Source organism: Alligator mississippiensis, chromosome 3 (genome assembly GCF_030867095.1).
Source record: "Alligator mississippiensis isolate rAllMis1 chromosome 3, rAllMis1, whole genome shotgun sequence".
Classification (NCBI taxonomy): Eukaryota; Metazoa; Chordata; order Crocodylia; family Alligatoridae; genus Alligator; species Alligator mississippiensis.
This window is the reverse complement of record NC_081826.1, coordinates 227,519,281-227,539,580: the sequence shown is the minus strand read 5'-3', so window position 1 is coordinate 227,539,580 and position 20,300 is coordinate 227,519,281. Positions and strand designations below refer to the sequence as shown.

The window sequence follows — 20,300 nt, the reverse complement described above, 5'->3', positions numbered from 1 at the left end:
TCCATGCATCAATGCCTAATTCTAGTCCGCCATGCCGACTTCCCCGGCCCACATGCCCAGGCTGCTGGCCACAGCCCCTCGGCCCTGACAGGTATCTTTAGACACTCTAACAATAGGACCTCGTTATAATAATTGTAATGCATATACTGTATTTACATGAAAATTTTCATTCTATTTTTAATTTTGTATAGAAGGAAACTGCTGCATTTTTTAAAAAGTAGTCTCAATTAATCTACAAATATGCTCTATTGTTATGGGTGACTGAGTACAAACTGTTGAAATCAAAGGCATTGTTTAAAAACTGTTCAGAACCTTCTTGCTAATAAAAATGGCAGGTAGGGTACATGACTTCCTTTATTTATAATCTAATCAACAAGAACTGTTGTAATTTCCTTTAAAACAGTCCTCTTTTTTGTCTGAACCTTGGATAGAAAAACTGAAGGAGAATACATGTTTTCCCTGTATTATGAATCTTTTGCAAGACTATCCTGAATATAAAAAGCCTGTTGGGTATATCATGTTTTCTGTTCCTGGAAACCGTTCATGATGATGGGCTAAGCTTACTCCAAACTGTAAATCTGTTTGCATGCATACCAAACTTTACATTGTATATCTCCTTTTCAAGACACTTTGCTAGTTCCTATTTTACTGGTTAAATACATTTTAGCTGTATTTTCTGTGTACACAGAAACCAACCTGCACAGAAAATGCAATTATTCTACTTTGACTGAATTTTCTTACCCTACATTCCTTCTGCAATCAAGAAGATTAATATGAATCAGAACAAGCTTGAGGAACTGAATAGGCTGCAGCCTGTTACATGTCTTTCTCCCCTCCACCCAAGATAACAATACTGACTCTACTCTGTTTATATAGTAAAAGTTAAGATAGGAGGAAATGCATATTAAGACAAAGGGCCAAATCTACTTTTACTAAAAAAGCAGAAGCAATTCTACTCATGTCAGTAGAATCTCAATTGATTTACATGTGTGTCCTATCCATTTATTTCCACAGTGAATTAGATGCAAAATGAAGTATTATAATTTGAATAATGGAAGAGATGAAGGCAGGATATATTTGTATGACAGCTTCCAAAGATAATGAAAGCATATAACAATAAGGCATATGTATTCTGCAGCAGGTGTACGAATTTGACTGCTCAAGGATGTTAGCAAGAATTACTAGACTAGGATGTAAACAAAATAGAATTAAAATATTCGTTTGATGTGGGCAACTTTCTCAAATGCAATTATTGCTTATGAAAGGTTCTGGATTGAGAGTCTTGGTAAGTTAACTTTGTCTAGGCACACTACAGGTTAGTAAAAGAGCTTCAACATTCTCCTATCAATATGATGACCTAAATATCACTCTGAAAAAAACAAAAAGGAAATATAATACAAGAACAAGCTCTGACTTCATGAAGAGTACACAGTATTTTTGGTTTATCTCCAGTGAATCAAATTTTCTCATTTAAATTCATTTTGACAAACAACAAGGGAAGGATAAAGAACCAAATCAATTCCTTACCCCTGGAGCTTTGATATGTTAGTTAAAAACAATCAGTTATAGACTAAACTGAAAATTGCCTGATTTTTATACAGGATTTTTATGAAACACTTCTTTTGAAATACCATATGCAGGGCTCCCCCTCTTCTGCCTCTACCATGAAAAACTATTTTCATCAAATACCTAGATCGGGGCAGGTAATTATTTTCGGCAGAAGGCCGCTTACTGAGTTTCAGCAAGCCATCAAGGGCCGCATGACAGGCAGCCCAGGGCAGATAAAAGTTAATTTTATAAACTTTTTAGGGGCCCCGCAGGCCGGATAAAATGGCTTGGTGGGCCGCATCCGGCCTCCAGGCTGCATTTTGCCCACCCCTGACGTAGATGCTTTCTGTGAAAAAATACTGTAAAAATTACCATTTTCTTATTATACATCTATAACAAAGCAGAAAGGGCCATAAACACAAGCATGTTTCCCTTTCAGTTTATTTTAAAAAGGAAATACCAAAAGGCCTGGCACTTAACTGAACACTTTTCTTTCTAGCTATATAGTTCTTAGTAGTGTTACCTACCGATTTGTAACACTGAGGGAAATTGAGCTTGCTTTGTCAGAGAAACAGTATCTAGATATTGTTCTGGTATATCCTAGGTATAGACTAATATCTAAAAGATATTAATATTTTCCTTAAAGTATTATTACTTGAGGCTTTCACAGGAAACCACTTCCTAAAGGTGATGTTCAAAAGATCTTCTAGGTTTTAGTGTCCTTAAGTAAGAGAAGGAAAGAGCATTCATAAAGTAGTCCTGAATAAAGGCAGAATGCTTTAGAGATGGTTGAATGCTTTTGTTTCCAAATCTGTGCCTTCAGCCACAGATGAAAAGACTTGCTGCACTCTGCGTTAAGAAAGCCTTTTTGAAAAGAAAAACTAACGTACTCAGCCAAGCTAAAGGCTATACATAAAAAGAAAATTTACATATTCTGGAACATCCCATCTGCTATTAGACCTTTCAAGTGAAAGAAGGAATAGACCAAGGTCAAAGAGCCTGACACTACTTTAAAAACAAGTTAAATGAACTTTCTAGACTTTGTGCAGTTTATTCTGCCTTGAAAATACGTAACCATTGTCAAACAACCTCCTAAACATGGAACACCAGCTAGCTAAAGTCAGGACACTCAAATACCTACCTTCAAAGGAATCACCTAGGGCATTAAGCTCAGGGGCTTCCACCCTCTCTCCATGTTGTGAAGCAAGAGGTACTGCAGCTGGGAAGTTCATGTGACACTGGAAATCCCAAGACATTTAAGATCCCTTTCACAAACATCCAAACTGGAAGAAACTGAAGGACCAATAGTAAGCAAGGACTTCCTGCCCCATCCTATTCTTTTGGGATCAAATGCCATGTGGTCTCATTCATTTTCATAAAGAAAATATGCCCTCTAGTTCTTTCTGAAATTGGGCATGAACAGTTGACACAGTATCCCAGATGAAAGCGCATCAGTGATTTATATAAAGGTATTATAATATTCCTTTGCCACAAGTTTTGATTTCTTTGTAGACCAATACTGCTACAACCTGGATACCTTATAACATTCCTTGTATCATCTACCATCCTATTCCTTAAGCATCTTAATATCTGGTTAGGTTTTGGGTTTTTTTGACCAGAGCTAGGCCCTAAACAGAAACCTTAATTGAACCATCTGTAGAGTCCCTCTTTTGAGTTGGTTCAGCTCATTTAGAACCCAATAAGATGGACAGGTAGCACAACATTCTCTCTCCACTGCTTTGTATTTAGCACTGAATTTCATTTGCCACCATCCTGTACTTTCACATAGTAGTTTAAGGTTCTCCGAAGTTCCACACAGCCTTCCTTGGTCTTGGTGATGACTACAGAGATCTCTAGCCATACCCAGAACTGACCCTAGGAGTCCACAGCAGACTCCCAAACACTTTCCTGGCAGAGACTCTTTTACTATCCTAGCCCAAAGTGATTTTGACACAAACAGTGTCTGGTTTTGTCATGCTACCCTCTTTATTTCTTTATGATCTAATCATTTGTGTCCATATTACCTTTATTTCTCTCTCTTCTGAACAGGACATACTCATCTCTACCTCAGTTCCAGGCATGACTGCCATTTCATCACATTTCCGTTATCATTATAAATATCTGGTTTCCCAGCTTAAGTTCTTCTGTTCTGTTGCACAGATGCTTGACAGTAGTATCCAAGATTCTGGCTGTTTCTTACTGGCTGTGTATGCTTCCCTTGCCAGATGATAAATAATCCATTCACAAATTGTAATACCTACTTGACTAGGGGTCTCATAAATATTATGACCTACGTTCTCTATGTTGTCTGTCCTTCTACCCACTGATATTCCTTTATCCATGGTGCCATCCTTTTTTACCTGATTTTTCCTCTTCCTGTAAAGGAGAATTTAGCATTAAATTATATTCTGAAATTTCCTAATTGAAACATTTCACTTTGTGTCAGTTCAACAGTAACCTGTTGAGCTGCCACAATGCCTCACTCAAGTTCTAATTTGCCCCACTGTCCTCTGGGGATGAGTATCTCTCACATGATGCATCCCATAGTTAAAGCCACTGAAATTATGGGAGCATTGACACATATCTATATTTACTCAGTACAGCACCATTTTGAGACATATCACACACCACCCACTCCACATACACTACCTCCTGAATCAGTAATCAGGTGGCTGTGTTAGTATTTTTTGGGAGAAGTTAATAGCATGCAAGCAGCACCTTTCAAAGGCAGCTCTACTACTTTTAACTCAAAAAGTAGCATTTACAGAGAAGGCACAATATCTAATAATGCTACTACCTGGTGCTTTACTGAGACAAAATAAGTTCTTAATGATTAACTATTTTAAACCAGGGTGAAATTGTAGTCTTCAAGACTGCTCAGAATGCCGAGGCAACTTTTTGCAAAATATGTTTAGAGCCAGAGCAATGATCCGTCATGGGAGTCCCACAAAGCCCTGCAAGAATTCAACAAGAGGTAGAAGCACAATGCAGAAAGTGTTGCATAAGTCAAGCACAGAGGACAACTAAGGCAAGACTAACCTGATCTGCAACTGCCATAAGGTGCCAAGATAACTCAGGCCAATCCTGTTGAATAGCTAAAGAGCCCAGCCCACTTTGAAATATTTTTGGTTTCTCAAAAACAGTTTAGGCAGTCTTGACCCAACACAAAATATTTTGTTTCAGTTTTCCTGGGACCAGGTGGAAGGGAGGGGATGGAGTTTAAAATGTAAAAGCTTGATATTGTGTAGATCGGGGTGGCCAACCTCTGTAGTACATATGCCACAGGTGGCACATGCAGCCTCCATGTGTGGCAGATTGAGCAGGAACAGGCAGCAGATAGGGCACAAAGCAAAAAAAAAAAAAAAGAGCAGTAGTTTGGCAGGGAACACAGGGCAAGCAGCAGAAAGTGCATGAGATTGGGCAAGGGAAGGGGATCACAGCAGCACTTGGGGAGGGTACAGGTCTAATTTGTGGCACCTCTGCCCCACTGGTCTAGACTGCATTTTCCATTGAAAAACCAGTAATAAATTCTTAGTCTTTTTTATCCCCAATAATGTTTTTAAATAATCTTTTATATTATAGCACTGAAAATCTAAAGTGACTAACCAAAGATGAAGGACAATTTTCCTTAACTAACCTCTGCTAGGTTTAGAGAGGTTAGACAAGCTTTTAGGCACAACATGCTTTTCTTCAGGTCTGCCAACTATACAGTTGGCCCAATAAAAAATAGTATCAAAAAACCTTTGGTTCTTGCTTATCTACTCTGAAGCAATGCAAAAAGTAGACAGAATTGTAGAATCATTAAAAGGAGAGCTGAAAGGGCCTCAAGAATCTATCAAGTTCAACCCCCTGCTCCACTTGGAATCAGCCCTAAGTGTTTGTCTAACTGATTCTTAAAACTGCCTGGAAAAACCCTCTCACACTACTACAAGGCACGAATACCTAAGAAAACCAAAATATCCTAATTTGCCACAAGTGGAGGGGGGGAGGGCTCTGTCAATGTCCTGCCACTACAAGGACAAGAAATAGTTTGTTAAAATACTCTCAAAAGATCCAAGGAAGAGTACCATGTCCCCATTACAGAGGAAGATAATAAGAAGTAACTCAGATCTTGAATATTTTCAGGTTTTATCATTTAATAAAGTGATATCAACATAGACAAAGATGCCTTTCTATGTAATATAGAATCAGATGAGATTCAAAAAGGACAAGGACAAAGTCCTGCACCTGGGACACAATAACTATGCACAAATACAGACTGGGCAATGACTAGATAGGCTGTAGTATTGCAGAGGACCTGGGGGCTACAGTAGACTATTAGATGAATGACCCAAGTGCACTCTTGTTGCCAAAAAAGCCAACAGCATACTGGAAAGTATTCTTCTACTCTACTGAGCACTGGTGAGGCCTCAGTTTTGGCTGCACACTTCAAGAAGTATGTGGACACACTGGAAAAAGTACAGTGCAGAGTAACAAAAATGATTAGAGGCATGGGAAGCAGGAATTATGAGAAAAGACTAAAAGAAGTAGGGTTTACTTAGTCTGGAGAAGAGAAGACTGAGGGTAGATTTGATAACAGTCTTCAAATACCTGAGGGGAGATTACAAAGAAGGTGGAGATGGGTTTTTCTATGTGGCTGCAAAGTACAGGATTAGGAGCAATGGACTCAAGAAGAAATTTAGGTTGGAGATTAAGAGGAATTTCCAGACCACAAGGGTGGTCAAAACATTGGAATAGACTACCTAGAGAAGTTGCAGAATCTCCCTCCCTAAAAATTTTCCAGAGCAGGTTGGATAGACACTTGGTTGGGATGGTTTAGTCAGGGACGATCCCTTGAGCAGGCAGCTGGGGTACATGACTTTGTGAGGTCCCTTCCAGCCCTACTTTCCTAGAGGTACCTGATACTGATCTCACTTAGACCAATTTAAAAATGAGTAAATACACTGAAGTCAAAATAGTATTGTGAAGTGGTCTAAAGTGTGATCAAAACGAATGTTTTATCTTGACCATCTCATTTTTGGCTTAATCCTGCAAGATGTTCAGCACTCTGCTCCAATTCAGTGAAGCAAGTAAACACATGCTCAAACACATTAAGAGCTACACTGAGGTTTATTCCTAATTACACACAGACACTGCAGATTTCTGACTTTTAAACATCTGTAGTACATGCCAGATAGAAAGACCTACCTTTGCAGTTCCTAAAAGACAACCCATGTCATGCAGTAAGAGTTCCTCCTACAAATCCTTTCATTTTCATTTTCCTGGTACACACTAGGAATAGTACAATACCTGGACATTCATTATCAAGCTGGACAACATCGCTACTAAGTCAGCCTCCTGCTGATTTTACCCACCTATCTGAAATGTCATAACCTAAGCCTAAAGAAAAACAGATAGCCTTCTTATCTCTGGTTTTGAAACAGAAAGCCATTTGTCACCAGCTTGAGATGAGAAGGTAAATACCTGCAGATAAATCATAGGCTGCTTTTTTTCTGCTACACTACATTATAAGCAAAGAACTATAAACAAAGAACCATTTTATGATGTATAAATATTCAACTAAACAAGCATTTTAAATTCCCCAGAATGTGAAGCCCATATCATTAAATATACCCATAATTTTTAAAAGCTAAAAGAATGAACTACTTGCCACACACACACACTTTCTCCAGTTCACAATAAGAAAAGCTAGTTTCAAAAGTTTCAAGAGAAAGAACAAACAGATAAATGGAGTAATTTCAAATAATCCAAATTTTAAAAAGTAAGCTTGGAAAAATCTTAGGAAATCTGGGTGTGTATGTTGGGGAGCAATTAACCACAGATTTCACTTGGCAGCTTTAGCAAGACTAATCTTTGTTAAGGGATGAGACTTTAGTTATGCATTAGGCATAAACGAACTTTACTTAAAACAGACAGATGTGTCAAATGTTGCTGCTACTTTTCCATGACGGTATGTATTGCCAATTCAATGAAACTACCATTCCACTCAGGATTTTGGACACCATTCCTAAGAGCTCTCATAATAATAACTGGTGCTCAGATCTAACAAAACAAGTTTTCCATTCCATCACCCCAGCTCCTCTCTTCTTCTCCTCAATTCTCAGCTCTCTCTTACCCCTCTCACAGCAATCCTGATACTTCTTCCCCTTTCATACCCATCATCTGATTCCTGATTTTAAGTTCACTTATTCTTGGGACCATCATTATAGGTACTCTCTGTAAATGCTGACCTGTGCTGTGCTGTACTGACTCCTTCCTTCTAAGCTGCAAAGAAGTAGTCTGCCTTCTGAGCAGTCAATGCAAGTCTAGCTGGACTACAGCTTAAATGCGTGGTATACCAGGAATACCTAGATTTTTTTTTAAGGTAACTGTCCTAGTTTTAAACAGCCTCGCACCAAAAATCAATATTTATTTTGACAAACATACAACCAACCCTCCCTTACATATATAAGTGCAAGTTCTAAAAAATATGCAGATTGTCTTTCAATTCTGCAACAAAAACAAAGCATTTAGTAACCAGTAGTAACAGCAGCTCTGTGTTATGAATACTGTTATTAGTTTTCCACTTCTAAACAATCGCATGGGATGATCCATTATGTGACCCTTTGACCCCAAAGCCCAGAGGGTTGAGCAGCCAGTAATGGATGTGAATGTAGCAGTAGGAACAAAAGCAAAAGTAGAGTGTTGAAGCTGCTGCCTTGTTTGAAACTATGAAATGGATACTGGATGAAGTACAAAATATGTGTGGTCAATATTAAGGTCTTGTACCTAATAACAAGGAGATATCGTTTTCCAAATATTTGAAATATGCACTGAAAATTATAATCTGCCGAATCTTCCCAGATGCAGGTGTGCAATTACTCATCTTCGAAGATCTTACTGTTGAATAAAAATGAACTAATACATCTGTCTTACCATTAAAAACTCTTAAGGGAAAAAGATTAAAATCAAATATTTGAGAACAGAACCTAGAAAAGTAAAATTGCAGGTGGCTTCTCTTATTTCTAACAAAGATATGAATCTGTTAAAAGAAATACAACATGTACCATTGAGACGTACCTCCTCATTTCATACACACACACGTCCAATGTTGTATCACACTGACATTTCTATTGCCCAGTTACAGTTTTCTTCATTTTAATTGAATTAGTTTTACCTATATTTCCAGAATGATTTGGTTCTTCCAAGAACCATGTTTTTCTCCTAATGTTGCATGGTGGCAATTGCTCTACTTCCACAATTAGTAGCTTTATTAGAGTAGCAATTTTAATAAACTGATATAAACAATATTTACAGTAAAATGCCATATCTTGCTATTTCAAGTATATTTACATTTTGTTTCTCAGGCAGAGGCAAATATGCCCTTTTAAATGTCAAACTACAGAAATCCAAAAGAAAGATTTAACACAAATACCTCACACTATTTACATTTTCACTAATTGTGTTAGAACATTACTGCTTATTAAAATGACCAAAATAGGCCCACCTGACAATATTATTACTCAAACCCCAAGTTGACTAAGAGGTACCTTCATTTAAAAGTTAATGGGTTTCTGTCTTGCTGTCATAGTGGTTTCATTAATTTAGTTAAGTGCACCTAGGGAAAATAAAGCATCTCACTATTCATTCATTACATGGTGACTCCTTGGAGATTTCAAAATTGCTAGTCTCATCTGTAAAGACACTGGAGAAATTGGTAATCTATTTCAAATATGTGACAGTAATTTTGAGGAATAGTTAATTTATGGCAAGGTTCGTGAAGTCCTTTGTTCCTGAGTGGAAAACAGAAATGTGGAAAGGACAGATTCTATATCTACTTGTATTCTGTAAACTATATCTCAATCTCACTCTACATTAATGTTATAAAACTTCCCATCATATTATATGACAGAGCATCAATTTAAATTTAGGCTCAAATGCATTCTCTTCTATTTTACCAATACTCCTTAGGAAGACTAGCAAAGGAATTTTTTTTTTTCAGTTTGTTTATATCACAATTTTGACAGAACTTTTATGTTTAAACAACTTTCCTGTTTTGTGGGTTGGTCTTTCACAGAGCAACAGTAGATGTTTTTGTTAAAAACAAATGAATGCACACACGCACAGATTGCAAGGACAGATGTAGTCCTTTTAAGCTATTATTGCAAATTTTAGAAAGTTAACTAGATTCTTTAAAGACTAAAAGACAGTGAAATTAAAAGGACTGAGACTTGAAATTTAAGGTTTACTTTTTTATAAATCATTCTTTACAAAACACCACTGTTCCACACATCATTCTATCCAGAACAGACTATATTAATTCTGCACCAAGTAGTTTTTATTTTCTTTACCTGAATATGCATGTTAAGCACCAAGTCTTGATATAAAATTACAATTCTGCAGCAGAGGGAGAAGTCACATTTTCCAAAAGAGCAAAGTAGAAAAAGCTTTGCAAGCTAATGTAGACAGATTTTTTTAAGTATACTTGAATACTCAGTTTTAGAAGTCTATGCCCCAACGCAATATATATATGCCTCCTGTATTTCCACCAGAGGTAAGAGAGACCACTTCTTTTGTAAATTGCCCAAAGCCATTTATACTACTAGCTATTACAAACCAAAAGTTTCAGTATACTGTAATAATTTTAAAATATTAAACCTGTTTTTAATTAAATAAAATCCAAATTTGCTTAAAATAATAAAATAATTTTTAAAAGATGACTGAAAATACCCTAGAAATAGTGTTTGGGCCACATGCACCTAAAGATCTGGTTATTATTCTAAATCATATTGTCAAAATATTCCAAAAGATTATTGATGCATTCCAACAAAGACACTTTCTGAGAACAGAAACATCTTATTTTTTTAATTGATTAGATAAAGTTAGGCACCTAAGTAAAGCAGCCTAGCCTTTCTGCTTGTTAAGAGGTGCTATTTTTTAAAACTTGGAACTTATTCTGATTCTCAGTGGGCAAATGTTATTGTGATAAAAATATGCTGTTTTATTTTTCAAAAAGGCCTCATATTTCTTAAGCATTGTACGTGCAAACGTAACAGAATTGGAGCAAGATCCAGAGTAGTGACCTAGATGCACTCAATTCAGGTGTTGCAACACCTGAAAGTTAGGCATTAGGCTCTACCTCATAATTCAAGTTGGCACCTCTCTACAGTTAATGGGGAGAGTTATGCATCTCCACAGGGCAATTCACAAAAATCCACATACTGTGCAAGGGTGCTACCTAGGGTTAGCCAACAGGAAAAAGGGGTGTATCCAAACTCCCACCTTGGAATAACAGCTAGTGAGTAGGGATGTATTTGGTAGTCATTTTGGTCCAAGACAAAAAGAAATGCAAAACTCTAGAACCCTTGGCTGAGACATGATACCTTTTATTAGACTAACTAAGAAATGATAAAAAAACTATCTTTTTCTGCAAGCTTTCAGGCGCATACACCCTTCCTCAGGCTCAGGAAAAATTAAAGATGGTAAAAAAAACCCATAGGCAGTAAAACATTCAAAACCATGCCCCACCTCCTAAGGGAGTGGTCTAACCACCAAGTTAAAGAAAAGTCTGGGTGGGGCATTCTCCATCCCTCTTGTTGAAGAAACTGGGCCACTGTGCAGCCCAAAAAGCAAGAATCATTGGCCCCAAAGGAGAACAAAAAAAGAGGGCCGTTAACTCTGTCGCTTAGTGGGAAGGAGGAGTCCTCTTATATTCCAATCTGCAGAGTTGTCTAGTGTCAGAGCTGATTTGGATCAGTGCCTCGATACAGTGGAACTTTCCAGCAGAAGGTACGGTAAGGCAGGGGAAGTCTCGGCATGGTGAAGAGTTCCGGCGGGGATAGAGTTCCCGCCGAGGAAATGCAGATTTGCATAACATGATTGGCCTATGTTAAATTATTTCCATGTGGTGGCTGGCAATTGGCTCACTAGCCATATAAAAGGTTAGGGGCGTTTCCGCCCTAGTTGGAGAACTCCGCGATTTCCCCTGGAGTGGAACTCTGGCAGCTTGATCACCTGCCAACGACTCCCCATCGATGAGCTCCTCGATTAGCGACTAGAGATTAGAATTGTTGCAACTACGATTGCCTGCACTGTGTACGACTCTACAGTGTAAGTAAAGCTATCTCTGTTTTCAACTGATACGTGTCCCGTCTGTGCCTAATTCCGCTCCGGTGATAGAGAGTACCCATCTGCCCGTCACGGGATCGCAGCCGCAACCCCAGCTAGCGTTCCCGAGGATTCCCGATCCTCAGTCCCCCCTCAGCCCCCACATCTAGGAATGGTAGAGGGTACCCACACCCAGCTTGGCATACTGCTTCATGGTTATGGCACTCTCCTTTGGGATGGTGTTTGAATCCCCTCAGGATGGAGAGGGCCCAGAATTCTCTAACCAACAGGTTATAACACAAAAAGTGGGAACCACCATCACTACTTCTCCTGGACATGTTTTTGAACGAAAATGACCTTGGCTACTGTACTTTGTGCCAAAATCAACAGTGTTGCTATACAACTGGCATGCTTCCAGAGAACACCTAACTGAGGCAGAGCTCAGGTGATACTCTTGATCAAAAAGCTTATGTACAATCTAGGCATCTAGGTACTCAGAGAGGAACACTTGCATGTGTTTGAAATCCTAAGTAGGTGTTTAGAAGCCTAATGATTTTTATGGCTGTTGGACCAGAGGTGTCCTAAATTCCTTTTTTGGACTTGAGTGGAATTTAGGTGCCCAAGTCCCATTTTAAAAAACCTTACATACCTCTCAATCTTCTCCTTGGCCCACAATATAACCTACAAATGGTAAAATTCATCCCCTCCATCAGCAATGCAGAAGGCCATGCAATACTGTGGACCACAAGTACAAACTGAGACATCAAAAATTGGGTTTAAGTAGGCATAGGCGTAAAACCTATTTTGCCACCAGAGTTTTGATGTCAACAGCTCACTAAAAAATTTGAGCCAGGAGTATCTATTCAGTACATATAAATTACTTAATTCTTACCAGTAATCATCCTGTACACAACTTCCCTTACTACAATGCCAATGTTGACCTAGCCTCACCTCTGTGCTAATTAACTAGAGCAGGACTCTCCTGCCCAACCACTACTCCTCCCATTGAGCCTGAAGACCCTGGATACTACAGTAGTAGCAACATTCTCCCTTCTCTGGTATTCACTTCCTGACCCTGACCCTGCAGGGAAGGGAAGCATGGTGGGAAGGGTACTAGGAAAAAGTTTGGGTTGTGCACACTACATGCACCATGACAAGTGGGGGGGGGGAGGAGGGGGAGGAGGAGGCTGCCTGCCCAGATGATGTGGCACACACAAAAGGGGAAGCTGAGTTAGCCACATGGTATATGACAGAGGTAGGCAGTCTGGCTGCCCATGCTATGCACACACTGGGTGGGGCCATGCATTGAGGAGGGGATCCCCATGTACAGCTGGCACAGTGTGTTGGACAGCCTGCAGCATGTACAGCATGCAGCCCCCTGCTGCTCAGAAGTTGGACAGCCCTGAATTAGTTTCCACTGGTTTCTAGACTCGGACACAACCTTGTGTATGAATGAGGAATGAGTTTCAGGGAACATTTTAGGGTTTTTTGCTTTTACATTTGATTTATTTTTCAACCCTATTTAATGAACAAACAATTTAAGCCTAGCTCTGAGATCTTTGCTTTAGTGAATTAGTAATGTTTTCCAAAGATGGTAATACTTATTCCAACAAAAAATGGAGACACAAAATTGGGGTGTTTCAAAATAGCTTCATTTTTTTTTAACAAATATATCAATTTTCTTCTGAATAACTTTGACTCCATTCCTAATAAAAGTAAAAACAGAACACTTTACTGAGATCCTGGATCTTGTATTATAAGACATGATTTTTTTCTGAAATGTTATAGTTAATCAGTAAAACAAAATATGTATTAAGAAAGCATTTTAAAAATGATTTACAAAGTAATAGCCACCAATTCTTAAAAAGTGGGATTACAAATGGGTAACAGAACAAAACTGTATCTTCACTAAGTAAATCTGTACACAGACTTAATTATACTATGCAGCAGAATCATATATTAAATGTATACACATTAGACAATACCTTTACAATCATCAATGACACATTTTGCATCAGTAGCAAATAAGCTAAGCCTGTTTAAACAAAGTCACCTCTACCATAAAACCTGTTTGATTACTGATTACAGATGTGGAGGTTAGCCCAAAATAACAGGATTGAAAAAAGTAGGTATTTTCATTTCCATTAACAACCAATTTCCAACCTATCTGTAGTACAGCACTAGGTTTTCCTTTTTCTTAATTGGTCACCTGAACTTCTTCCTTAGTTATTCTATTTGACAGGAAGAAATCATGGCCCTAGCCTAACAGTTTTACACATAAATTGAGCTATATACATAGAGAGATGGTATATCATATTCACAAAGAACAGTCTTTAACATGGTTGAGATTATTAACAGTTTTCCAAATTTTGCATATTTCTACAATAAACTAGATCTCTGGGTACTGTATGCCAGGACAATCAAAATGCAAACAAGTCATAAAGTTGGTTCCATTTAATGCCTTCTCCTGAGATGTGGCCAAGCTAGACAGGCAATCTTTTCATTTTCCCGTGACTGAGCTCTTTGCTTAATGATGATGATGCAAGAAATTCGAATGCTCGTGGCACACAGGCCAAGTCCCGGAGGACTGGAAAAGGGCTAACGTGGTCCCCATTTTCAAAAAGGGGAGGAAGGAGGACCCGGGCAACTACAGGCCGGTCAGTCTCACCTCCATCCTTGGTAAAGTATTTGAAAAAATTATCAAGGCTCACATTTGTGAGAGCCCGGCAGGACAAATTATGCTGAGGGGAAACCAGCATGGGTTTGTGGCGGGCAGATCGTGCCTGACCAACCTAGTCTCTTTCTATGACCAGGTTACGAAACGCCTGGACCCAGGAGGAGGGGTGGATGTCGTATACTTGGACTTCAGGAAGGCCTTCGATACGGTATCCCACCCCATACTGGTGAACAAGTTAAGAGGCTGTGATGTGGATGACTGCACAGTCCAGTGGGTGGCGAATTGGCTAGAGGGTCGCACCCAAAGAGTCGTGGTAGATGGGTCAGTCTCGACCTGGAAGGGTGTGGGCAGTGGGGTCCCGCAGGGTTCGGTCCTTGGACCGATACTCTTTAATGTCTTCATCAGCGACTTGGACGAGGGAGTGAAATGTACTCTGTCCAAGTTTGCAGATGACACAAAGCTATGGAGAGAAGTGGACACGCCGGAGGGCAGGGAACAGCTGCAGGCAGACCTGGATAGGTTGCACAAGTGGGCAGAAAACAACAGGATGCAGTTCAACAAGGAGAAATGCAAAGTGCTGCACCTAGGGAGGAAAAATGTCCAGCACACCTACAGCCTAGGGAATGACCTGCTGGGTGGCACAGAGGTGGAAAGGGATCTTGGAGTCCTAGTGGACTCCAAGATGAACATGAGCCGGCAGTGTGACGAAGCCATCAGAAAAGCCAATGGCACTTTATCGTGCATCAGCAGATGCATGACAAATAGGTCCAGGGAGGTGATACTTCCCCTCTATAGGGCGTTGGTCAGACCGCAGTTGGAGTACTGCGTGCAATTCTGGGCGCCACACTTCAAGAAGGATGCGGATAACCTGGAGAGGGTACAGCGAAGGGCAACTCATATGGTCAAGGGCCTGCAGACCAAGCCCTACGAGGAGAGACTAGAGAAGCTGGACCTTTTCAGCCTCCGCAAGAGAAGGTTGAGAGGCGACCTTGTGGCTGCCTATAAGTTCATCACGGGGGCACAGAAGGGAATTGGTGAGGATTTATTCACCAAGGCGCCCCCGGGGGTTACAAGAAACAATGGCCACAAGCTAGCAGAGAGCAGATTTAGACTGGACATTAGGAAGAACTTCTTCAGAGTTCGAGTGGCCAAGGTCTGGAACAGGCTCCCAAGGGAGGTGGTGCTCTCCCCTACCCTGGGGGTCTTCAAGAGGAGGTTAGACGAGTATCTAGCTGGGGTCATCTAGACCCAGCACTCTTTCCTGCTTATGCAGGGGGTCGGACTTGATGATCTATTGAGGTCCCTTCCGACCCTAACATCTATGAATCTATGAAAAGAAGAGTGAGAGTGAAGAAATGCAAAAAATAAAAATCAAGTACATTAACTATAAAGAAAACAAAATCATAAGCCAGGGGTGTCAAATATATGGTCGACAGGCCAGATCTAGCCCAAAGAACTGCTTCATCTGGCTACTTGAAGCTGAGAGAACAGCCTGCCACAGAATTTGGGTTCCTTGGACCCCAAAAGACATGGCAATCAGCAGCAGCTAACCCAGTTCCAAGCTGCTACCCAAAAGCAGACCCTTACTGCTTTATGCCTCCGGATCCGCAGACTCCCAAATGCAGCGCCATGCCACCACATACCCCCAGCTCTGTGCTGCCACCTAGCCAGAACTCCACAACGTCACCCAAATGCAGCCCCATGCCACTACCTGTCCCTGGACCCACACAGTGGTCTGAACACAGGCCCACTGCAGTTGCTGCTGGCCCCACAGATCCAGCCCAGGAGGAGCTCATGTGGTGCAGATCCAGCCCAGAGCCTGGGATGAGTTTGACACCCCTCTTCTAAAAGCCTCCAGACTGAATGTGGTCCAGTGGACACTAGCATGGGAGTAGGAATCAGGAGACTGAGGGCTAAGTAGTCTTGGGCAAGCCATTTATCTTCTCTACAAGTCATTTTCCCCACCTTCAAAATGGGGATAATAATATTTTCCTCTCTTTGTTAAGCACTATAAAATCTCTGGATAGAAAGTGCTAAATATTTTTAAACTGGATTCAAACCTAAAAATCTTATGTACCTCTGCTCATTTTTGTTAATCTGAAGCACAATTTAAAATCTATTCCTATACTGATAGGTCTTGTATTCGTGCATTCCTCAGCAGTCATGACTATTATCCTACATGGCCGAGTGTAACTGTCACATATAATAAACCTGCAACCTACACCAAGAGAAACATATTGCTTGAAGCAATATGGTGGTAATTCCTTGATAAAGTAACATTTCTCCTTTCTCAGGAATTTACATCAATATCAAATCCAATATCCACTTGCAGTTCGTCCAGATTCATTAAAAAAAAGCTATCAAACTGTTTAGTATATCCAGGAGTCGTCACTTGGGGCTCAATCTTTCTCCCATTGAAGTAAATGGCAAGACTCCTTGTGACTTCAGTGTAGGCAGAAGTGAGTCTATTATGATCAAGCCCACCAACTTGACAGCAACCAAGTGAACACTCATTTCAAACAAGACAGCTTTTGTTTCTAACAGACCCACATTCATTTGGGGGAAAGAGGTGGAAAGAAATGCTGTGTTTTCTGCACCGCTGCAGGCCTAAAGGTAACGTGAGAACAGAGGAGAGGACAGACCCAGGACTTGAAGCTCTAATAGAAGCTTTGATTCAAAGCAAAAAAATGCAAGCTGGAAAAGTTTACTGAAAAAGTACAGTTTAATAATGCTTCTGTCTTGGCCTAAAGTAAACCAAGTTAAGCCCTGAATCTCTAAATACATACATGAAAATGGTTATTAATTTGATAGTGTTTAGAACTGAAATAAACCACTTCTGACTTTCAGTATAGAGAACAATTTTAAACTTAATTTTTTAGTAAAATACCAAATGATAGACTGTATTCCACTCACATTTATTTGAAAAAATACAAAACTCGCTTACCTACATAATAGCATTTCCAGTCGCAATTCTTTTGCCTACTGTTTGCTTTCCAACAAACTATAGTTATCTTCATAACTCAAGTGCTAAACCACTTTAATACATAAGAACCCTTTAGCCACACCTCTACTTTGTAATGTAGCTGCATTTAACAACCTAATTTGTGAAACTAAGAGCCCTCAATTTCAAGCTGCCTTGAAATGACTATGTTTTGTCTATTTCAAGGCCACAATTAGAAGCATAAGAAGTCTGCAGGTGCAAGCAGCTTAGTAGGCTGTTCCTCTAATTCAGTGGCTTTCAACCAGGGTGACATGGCACCCTGGGGTGCCTTGAGATGTTTCCAAGGGTGCCGTGGGTTGTCACACAATGTCAGCACTGTTAGGTGTGCAAACGATTCACAAGATAAACCCAGAGATTTCAAATAGGAATCCAAAGTGTTAAAAACATTCTGACTTTTTTTGGTCTTTCTGAGTTCTTTGCAGCAGAAGCATTGCTCTATTTCTATTATTTTTCCATCATAAAAAAAAGAGAGTAAAAAACTAAAAGCTGGCATCTTCTGAGAGGTGCTTCAAATATCTCAAGGGGTGCCTTGACTCCAAAAAGGTTGAAAACCACTGCTCTTAATAAGCATTGAGGTGGCATCAGCGCTTAGCTTAGGTCTTTTATTCAGATCTGAGGCAAAGGCACATAAAATAATATGCACTGTATCACTATGTTACAGCAAGATAAGGACAAAACATATTTTAAATGGAAGTTTTAGTCTAACAGAATAAGTTAAAACTGACCATTCCTTTCATTGTATTCCCTGCAACTCCAATCCCAGGAGAGATTTACACATGCAAGTCCTTTCTTCTTTGGGGTCTGGATTCCAACAGGACATCAGACAGGTTTGAGGAGCCAAGCAAACCAAACCCCTCTAAGGATCTGTGTCTATGATGATAACCGTATGTACATTTTTGCAACATCTTCCCCTTATGTCCTTGACTATCTCTCTATCTTTATGAGCAATGGGTAATGTACTTTAGCAATTTTTGTTAATGTATATGCATAAGCTTTATAAACCCAAAAACCAGACATTTAGTCTTCGAAATCCATGTGAACTGGAGTCAAATGTCACTGGGGTTTGCTTGCTTCTCAGCTAACTGTGGACTTGAACTTAATTTCAGCTACCGGACTATGGCAGTGTGCGCGCGCAAGCAACTACCACTGCAGTTGGAAGTGTCACAGGCTATAGTTAGGACTGCTCAGCATCTTTAAATATCTTGTTTTCTGCTACCTATAATTTTGCCAAACTTTAACCATTCAGGCTAAAACTTTCCATGTCTGGTGCTTGCCTCAGGCTGACTCTGATTGTTCAAAGCTTTCAGCTAAAACAGATTAAGTGTTTCCAAGAACAAGTTTAGGGGAAAAATACTTCTTTATTGCCAGTGTTAAAAAATAAATCTTGCACCCAATTTTGAAAAGAAGCCCCAGGACCTCTTTATTTTGAGGTAAATACTTCAAATGGGGCAAAAGTGTGACCCCCCTGGCCTAGTGCATGGGATGTGCCTTTTTAGCTGACCCCATGTCAATTCACCCAGATTTCAGATGCCTCCAAAGCATTCTCAATTCTCACGTGCTCACTAGAAACTTACTAGAATTTAGCAGCCAAATTCTTCGAAGAATTCACCTGCAACGAGGATGTTCTAGCATCACAGAGCTACACACTAACCAGACGCTGCACATGCTGGGCTCAAAGAGCAATAGAGGTGGCAGGGCTGAACAGGGCTTGTCTTCCCATCCCTGTTCCTTCCTAGGGTCCACGGTGGGGTTGCCAAAATGAAGTGAAAAACCAAGAGATGGCATTTTCCAAGGGCTGCCTCCAGCCTTGAGGGAGCCTCAAGTTCATCTGTGCCTTAAGTTTACTGAGGGGTGCCTCAAGCCTAAAGAAAGGTTGAAAACCACTGTTCTAGGAGCAGAGAGCCACAAGACTGGGATCCTAACGCTCTTCCCATGAATAGTGTGGGAGAGGAGAAAACAAGGGGGTACAATGCTGAGAGGGGAGACAAGCAGAGGAAGCCGGTTTGATTGGCGGGGGGGGGGGGGGAGGAGGTCTTTACCTTCTCAGCCCTGTCCTCCGGGGGGCGGGGTGTGGAATTGGTATCAGATCCACATGGACATCTAGTTGAAATCTCTGGATGCCCTATTCCCTGGTTTTCTCTCCGGGGTGCACAGAAGCAGGATGCGCTGCCCCTGCTTCCCCTGTGCCAGGGTGGGGTCGAGGGGCTGCGCGGTGCCGGGGGGAGGGCCGGCTGGGGCGGGACGGCGCGGGGAGGGCTGGGCGAAGGCTCCCTCCCAGCCTCGCGTCTCTAGCACGAGCGCTTCAAGATGGCCAGCACCTGCCGGCTGGATAGGGAGAGAGCAACTCGGGGCCGGGCATCCCGCGCCCTCGCGGCCATGGGCTGCCTCGCAGCGGGGAGCGCTCGCCCGGCCCGGGCGCCGCGCGCTTACCTTGATGCCCTGCTGCTGCGCGGTGAGGGCCAGCTTGGCTTCGTCCAGCAGCAGCACCTCGCAGTAGAACTCCTCGGGGGCGGCGCAGAAGCAGCCCATGCCGGCAGGGCCGAGCCGGGCCGGGCGCTCACCCAGCGCCCTGCCACGCGAGCTCTCAGGAGCAAGCGCCGGCTGCCGCCTCCACCAGCATCTGGCGAGCCCGCTCCGGGGAGCCGGCCACGTGCGGGGGGCGGGCACCACCTGCAGCCGCGCCCGCCGCCCGCTCCCGGCAGCCGCTGCTCAGCTGTGTCCGTCTCCCCGGGTGACGGTGGCAGCAGGGCGGCGGCTTTGCCCCGGCCCCGGCGGCGCAGACGCTCTCGCCTCCGCCCGCGGCCGCTGCTGCTGCCAGCCCTGCCCTGCCCTGCCCTGCCCTGCCCTCCGCTCCCTTCCCCTCGCGGGCGCGGAGCGCTGAGGCAGCAGTGACCCCTGCTGGGCCGCCACTGCCCCGCTGCCTGCAGCCTCCCTCCAGGGGCAGGGGCCGCCGCCCAGCGCTGCCGGGAAACCTGCGCGCGAGAGTCC

At 41.7% G+C, this 20,300-nt stretch overlaps 1 protein-coding gene across 4 annotated transcripts in view; it reads right to left on the bottom strand.

Moving 5' to 3' along the window:
• The window catches only part of EPB41L4A (erythrocyte membrane protein band 4.1 like 4A), a 237,893-nt gene extending 217,785 nt beyond the window's left edge, over positions 1-20,108 (bottom strand). For 2 of the 4 annotated variants that reach the window (XM_059724946.1, XM_059724948.1), the window contains exon 1: positions 19,743-20,107. In XM_059724946.1, coding sequence (XP_059580929.1) covers positions 19,743-19,841 — 99 coding nt within the window. In that variant the 5' untranslated portion in view covers positions 19,842-20,107. Of the gene's footprint in view, positions 1-19,742 lie in introns of all 4 variants that reach the window. The other 2 variants (XM_059724947.1, XM_006266261.4) reach the window with 2 other exon arrangements.
• Positions 20,109-20,300: the final 192 nt, after the last annotated feature.